General features: G+C 22.9%; 5 protein-coding genes across 5 annotated transcripts in view, besides 13 other annotated features; 3 read left to right on the top strand and 2 right to left on the bottom strand.

Moving 5' to 3' along the window:
* Window positions 1–22: part of a sequence feature (AT_rich) that runs on past the window's edge.
* A 520-nt stretch (window positions 23–542) lies between these two features.
* Window positions 543–593: a sequence feature (AT_rich).
* A 117-nt stretch (window positions 594–710) lies between these two features.
* Window positions 711–735: a sequence feature (AT_rich).
* Window positions 736–791: 56 nt separating this feature from the next.
* Window positions 792–826: a sequence feature (AT_rich).
* A 226-nt stretch (window positions 827–1,052) lies between these two features.
* EDI_349570 (uncharacterized protein) lies at window positions 1,053–1,499 on the bottom strand (the record flags this gene model as incomplete). The annotated part of the gene is made up of 1 exon (XM_001734292.1): window positions 1,053–1,499. One exon carries the CDS (start codon window positions 1,497–1,499, stop codon window positions 1,053–1,055), a length of 447 nt encoding a protein of 148 aa, XP_001734344.1.
* Window positions 1,500–1,524: 25 nt separating this feature from the next.
* Window positions 1,525–1,553: a sequence feature (AT_rich).
* A 51-nt stretch (window positions 1,554–1,604) lies between these two features.
* EDI_349560 (type II inositol-1-1,4,5-trisphosphate 5-phosphatase rlated, putative) lies at window positions 1,605–3,632 on the bottom strand (the record flags this gene model as incomplete). Its single annotated transcript, XM_001734291.1, has 1 exon — window positions 1,605–3,632. The coding sequence occupies one exon, from the start codon at window positions 3,630–3,632 to the stop codon at window positions 1,605–1,607; it is 2,028 nt and encodes a 675-aa protein (XP_001734343.1).
* Window positions 2,049–2,080: a sequence feature (AT_rich).
* Window positions 2,576–2,604: a sequence feature (AT_rich).
* Window positions 3,159–3,197: a sequence feature (AT_rich).
* Window positions 3,631–3,706: a sequence feature (AT_rich).
* A 105-nt stretch (window positions 3,707–3,811) lies between these two features.
* EDI_349550 (uncharacterized protein) lies at window positions 3,812–4,516 on the top strand (the record flags this gene model as incomplete). The annotated part of the gene is made up of 3 exons (XM_001734290.1): window positions 3,812–3,919; window positions 3,965–4,245; window positions 4,297–4,516. The coding sequence occupies 3 exons, from the start codon at window positions 3,812–3,814 to the stop codon at window positions 4,514–4,516; spliced, it is 609 nt and encodes a 202-aa protein (XP_001734342.1).
* Window positions 4,251–4,295: a sequence feature (AT_rich).
* Window positions 4,508–4,538: a sequence feature (AT_rich).
* Window positions 4,539–4,756: 218 nt separating this feature from the next.
* On the top strand, window positions 4,757–5,549 carry EDI_349540 (ribosomal protein L39e, putative; the record flags this gene model as incomplete). Its single annotated transcript, XM_001734289.1, has 3 exons — window positions 4,757–5,184; window positions 5,303–5,339; window positions 5,397–5,549. The coding sequence occupies 3 exons, from the start codon at window positions 4,757–4,759 to the stop codon at window positions 5,547–5,549; spliced, it is 618 nt and encodes a 205-aa protein (XP_001734341.1).
* Window positions 5,206–5,301: a sequence feature (AT_rich).
* A 40-nt stretch (window positions 5,550–5,589) lies between the features above and the next one.
* Window positions 5,590–5,670: a sequence feature (AT_rich).
* Window positions 5,671–5,693: 23 nt separating this feature from the next.
* The window catches only part of EDI_349430 (uncharacterized protein), a gene marked incomplete at both ends in the record, with an annotated part of 988 nt that continues 657 nt past the window's right edge, over window positions 5,694–6,024 (top strand). Inside the window, 2 exons of the mRNA XM_001733193.1 lie at window positions 5,694–5,837; window positions 5,983–6,024. The exon at window positions 5,983–6,024 is cut by the window's right edge and continues 657 nt beyond it. Coding sequence (XP_001733245.1) covers window positions 5,694–5,837; window positions 5,983–6,024 — 186 coding nt within the window. The remainder of the gene's footprint in view (window positions 5,838–5,982) is intronic.

Genomic DNA, 6,024 nt, shown 5'->3' with positions numbered 1-6,024 from the left:
GATTATAAATATTTTTATTTATCTCCACAATAAAACAAAAATTATAATTTCAATTAAAGTATAGCTGAAGTATCTCTTTGTTCTAGTATTGAATAGTATTATTTACTATTTAATGATATGATAGATGATGAAAACTAAAAAGAAACAAAAATTATCTGTTATGTTCTCACATACATCTTATTAAGTTTTAGTATTTATACAAACATTATTATACTACTATTCTTGGAAATAGTTGTTATCAAAGATTTAAACACAATTTTCATTTTTATACTAAATTCTATATTTCAAAAGATTTTATTGAAATTATTTAGTTTTAGAACAATCAGACAAAAATATAGGTGTTCAAACAAACTAAGTAGTTATACTATCATTATAATATACTTTAATATTGATTAACATGTAATACAATAAAACTATTACCATTCTGTTACTTATAAACTGTATTATTTACGATAAAAACAACTGTCCTTTATTTGAACTTTCATATAACATAGTTTATATTCAATACAACATATTTGTTTTATTCTAAGATTAACTCTATGAAAATTATATTAATAAGTAACAAAATAACATTCAAAAATTAAAATTATTAACATTTGTGATGATATATTTACAAAAATATAATAGTTCTATGACAGTCTTTTCTATCTTTCATAGAATATACTTATATAACTATTGAAATATTCAGTATATGAACTGTTTAACTGATGTTAAATTAAATAAATTTAATAATTAGAACTAATTAAATTCAACAAAAGTTTATAACAACAATAAACTAATGAATTGAACACTATTTTATATAATTACTATGAAAAATAAAAATATTGTTTCATATATGAATTAGTTGAAGAATCTAGTATTTATCATAATAATCTAATAATTGATTATTTATAATGATATTCTTTATGTCATTGATAGTATCAAAAAATAAGACTTCTTATTATCTCATTTATAATCTATTCAACAAAAATGAAACAATCATCATTTAGAACATAATACCATTTGTGTCATATTTAAAACAAATAACATAAAAGATAATTTCTAAAATCAATTCAATCAAGAAATGAATTAATGAATGTTATTAGCATATTAGTACCGACTTGAAGAAAACAATTCCATCCAATCATTGTTGTTGATTGATTCCAATAAGGTATGATTGATGATGATAAAGATGATATGACTTCAATTCCAATTTTATTTTTCTTTGTTTTCTTGATAAATAATGTGTTTAAAGAAGTTACCATATAATGGTTCAATACAGATAATAAAGAATAATTAACACAGTATTGAATTGGATTATAAACCCATCTTTGATATTTATTCTTTGTTTGATCATCAAAAATTGCCATAATTATTCCATAAGTTGAATTTTGAAAGAGACATTCAGGAATAGTAGAAATAGAATAAAGAAATGGGTCAGTTCCTAACATAATATGATTAGTATTTAAATGATGATAATGATTAATAAAAGTGATAATAAATTTGTTTGTTGTAATCATTAATTTATTACTGTTTTTCAAGTTCTTTTTTTTAAAAAAAAAGAAATAAAAAATGATAAATGAACTTATTAATGAACCTTTATAATGTTCTTCTTCAAAATACATTTAATTAGCTTCTGTCATCTCTTTTTCAATTGATCGAACATTTTGTGCACATGTAACTATTTCATTTGTTATTTCTGAAAATTCATTCATTTCAAGTTTACGGTTTACTAATGCCTGACTAAAATATGAAAGTAACTCATTTAAAGAAAGATTAAGAGGAGATACTTTTGATATTTCTTTACATAAAGAACAAATAACACGTAATAATACCATATTCTCTGGTTCAATAATATTATCAGTTAAATTTTTATCTTTAGAAATGAATAGTGTTGGAATAAATATTCCTCCCATTGCTTGAATATAAAGGATAAATGCTTCTGATAAAGCACAAATATTATATTTATCAAGTTCTTCCATTGAATCAACACTATGAAAAATTGATTCATAAATTTCAAAACGTTCAATTGTAGGAAGAGTAGTAAATATTTTAGGATCTTCTTTATGTTTATTTAATGTATTAATAAATAATATTATTTCTTTAGGTAATAATGTTTTTTGAAATGATACAATTGAAGAAGAAATAATAAATGGTTCTGGATGTTGAAGAAGTTGTTTAAGAGATAAACCAAATGAAGTTTGTGAAATTTTAAAAATAATTTCAACAAAGAATACACCACCATCTTGAATCATTATTTGCATTATAAAATCATTTCCTATTTTTCTCATTAAATGAATATTTTCTGCAGTCATAGTAATTGATATTGAAATTGAAATTTTTTGTTTAATAGGAATATTATCTTTTATAATATTAGTTTCAATAAATGTTGGATTAATTTCTTCTCCTTTTTTTGTTGAAATATAAATAATATTAAAAGAAACTGGAATTCTTCCAGTATTAGTAATTTCAATAGATGAATGAACAGTTTTATATGGAATAATTTCTCCAAATAAAATTCTTTTTGTTGATAATTCACATGTTGGTACAAGTGCATTACTAATATAATTTGAAAGTTCAAGAATTTCTTCCCATGAATTTTTTAATAATGAATTATTAATTTTTCTTGGTTTAATAATTGCTGTACATCTAACAGGAAGATGATCTGAATAATATATTTCAATTCTTTCATATTTATGAATTGATAATTGATATGATTGATGTACTCTAAACATAACTCTATCACACCATGCTGGAAGTCTTTTCCAATCATAATTATTTGTTCCTTTTTCAAATTTATATGTTGGTAAAAATGTAATTGGTGCTTCAATAAATCCTCCAAATGCACTTGAACGTTCAACTGAATTATTAAGTTGATCAGTTATAATTAATTTAATTGGATCATTCAAATATTTTTTAATTTGTTCTTCAGTTCCATTTAATCTATAATTAAAATCTCCAAGCCAAATTTCATAATCATGATTCTTTGGTAATATAGGAAATTGAAATTGATTTCTTGCAGTTATATAACATTCATCACATTTATCAGGTCCCACATTAGCTGAAAAATGTGCTCCTACAAATAAAATTCTACATACTCCTATTCTACATGATATTCCAATTGCTCCTTTATTTGCCATTCCTAATGTACCTAATGAAACAGTTGAAACAGAAATATCATTAATTTCATTTTTCATTATTTTTTTAATAAATATAAACATAGCTAAACCTCCATGTTGTTGTGAAAAAATACATTCATATATTTTTGGAGTTAGAGATTGTTCTATTAATGATTGCCATCTTAAACATAATTCAGATTGTCCAAATGTCATAACTCCACTTATTGACATATCTATTTCTTCTAAACAAATAACAAATAAATCTCCTTCATTAAATAAATTTTCAATTTTTATTGTTGATGGATTACTTTCTGCTACATTCCATGTAATTAATGTTGTTTTAATTTGTGTTATTTCTGTATAATTAAACCATCTTTCTTTCATTTTATTATTAAACCATTTTTCTGGTTCTTCATAAAATTGAATATAATCATTTTCTGTAATCTTTTTACTTTCATTAGGTCTTAATGGTTCAATACTTATTGGTAATTCAAACTTCGTTGGATCAACATAACTTGGAAGAGAAAAAGACATAAAATAAATCTTTAATATTTCAAGTTCTTTTTTTTATGATAAAATTTTGAATTATTTTTTCTTTTTTTTTTTTTGTTGATTCATTAAAATCTCATTAAGATATAAATCTTTTACTCATTTATCATTATTTCTTCATTTATCATCACTTAATCATAAAATTTTTAATCTAAAAAGAATATATGGATCCTCTTATTAGAAAGAAAGTAGTTTTTATTGGTGATGCTACAGTTGGGAAAACTTCTTTAATATCAAGATTTATGTATGATGAATTTTATAATAATTATAATGTTTGTTCATTTTGAAAATACATTTCTTTAATACTAATAAATTAGGTTACTATTGGAACTGATTTCCATTCTAAAATTATAACTACAAATCAAAAACTACGTCTTAGACTTCAATTACTTGATATTGGTAGTTCAATAAAATATCATTCAATTATATCATCATATGTTAGTAATGTTAATGTTTGTGTTTTAGTTTATGACATTACAAATCAAGAAAGTTTTATTAATGTGCAACAATGGTTTAAAGAATTACAAGAAATAGCAATAACAAGAAAAATTCAATTTTATCTTGTTGGAAATAAAATTGATTTATCTTCTCAAGAAAGGTTTCTTTATAATATCATTATTTTTTTATGAAAGAAATAATAATTTAATAGTGTTCCAATTGTACAAGCTAAGTCATTTGCTGATAGTAATAATATGAAATTTATTTGTACAAGTGCATTATCATCTATGAATATTTCATCATTATTTTCAATGATTTCTGATGGAATAATTGATAATGAATTAGTGCAACAAGGACTAGATGCAGAAATGTTTGAAGAAGAAAAGAGATGGAGATGTTTTATTTCTTCATGTTCATTTTTCAATTTTTAATTAAATTTTTAAGAAATAAAAAGAACTGTTATTCAATAATTTCATAAGAAGAATAAAAATGATAGCTGACAACTCTGATATTAAATTAAGAGTATTAAAAGAATTCTCAAGTTATAAATGGTCAAGGACTTTATATTATTCTGAAATAACAACTTGTCCTGAAGTCTCAGCAATTAAAACTTGTGAAATTAAAATTAGACCAACCACTAAAACAAATCCATCACTTTAAAATATGAATTTATGTGGACATTTAGTAGTGATGATTCTGATTTTATTGAAATTGTGTATTCACCAATTGGAAATATAGAAGAAGGTGGTCATGACATAACAGTAAATACCCCTTGTTTGTTGTTTATTCTTTTAAAAATAACTAAACTACTAATCGAAATAGTAGAAGAAGGATGGGCAAACATTGTTCCAGGACCTGACATGAATTCTGTTGGTGGATGTACATTAGCTATGTATTTAACTACCAAAAATGATGTATCAAATCCTCCATATGATACAAGAACACTCCATTTTAAGTTTGACAAACCAAATGTTATCAAAAATGAGAAAACAATAAGTGTTATCATTATGGAAATGAGCTCAACAAAAAAAAGTTATATGAAAACTGGTACTATGATATCATTAGGAAAAGATGTCGATATGTCTTCTTCGTTTATTGAGTAAATTTTTGAAACACTTAGAAATTTAAATTTGAAAAAGAAGAATTAAAAAAGAATAATAAAAAAATAATAAAATAGTTCTTTTTAAATTGTTTAATAAGAACTAAAAAAAAATAAGGGTTTTTAAAAATATTCAAGTATTCTTTGAATGGTATGTTATGTTTCTTTTATTACTGTTATCAAAAAATTGAAAAAAAGAATTAACAAGTTAGACTGGACATAAAGGATTTTCATATAAATTAAAACTTGGAAAGAAAATTCATCAAAACAGAGGTGTTCCACAATGGTTTAGAATGAAGACTGGAAATACTATTAATTATAATTTCAAGAGAAGACACTGGAACAGAAGAAAGATGGGTATGTAAGAGCTTCTAATTGAATTTTTTTTAGGATTAAAAAAAGAAGAATATTATTTAGTTTTTAATAATTTATAGAAGTTTTAAATTAAATAGTTTTTAAAATTCTTTTTTAATCTTTTTTTTTTTAGAGATCTTTCAAATTCAAATTGAATGAAAAAATCAACTTTATGGAAAAAACAATCAAAAAGCCCTGGTCTTCCAAATTCTGGACAACCAATGGAATTTGAAGAATTAGATGAAGAAGACATTTGGGTTGATTGTTTATCAACGCTTAATAGTGATATTACAAGTGGAGTTATTTCATTTTTATTAAGACAGTCATTAACAGAAGAAGAACGAGAAAAGAATTCACAAATGATTTTAGGATTCTTCAAACAAATTGATAAATTACCTGAATTTATAAATTTCTGTATTGAAAGGGATTATATTATAAAATTAGATACCCCGACAAATTTATTCTCCAATTTACTTCAATAATTGT

Source organism: Entamoeba dispar, genomic scaffold (assembly GCF_000209125.1).
Source record: "Entamoeba dispar SAW760 scf_1105229458145 genomic scaffold, whole genome shotgun sequence".
NCBI lineage: Eukaryota > Evosea > Mastigamoebida > Endamoebidae > Entamoeba > Entamoeba dispar.
Note: the sequence above shows the minus strand (reverse complement) of the source record. Positions and strands in the feature narration are given on the sequence as shown.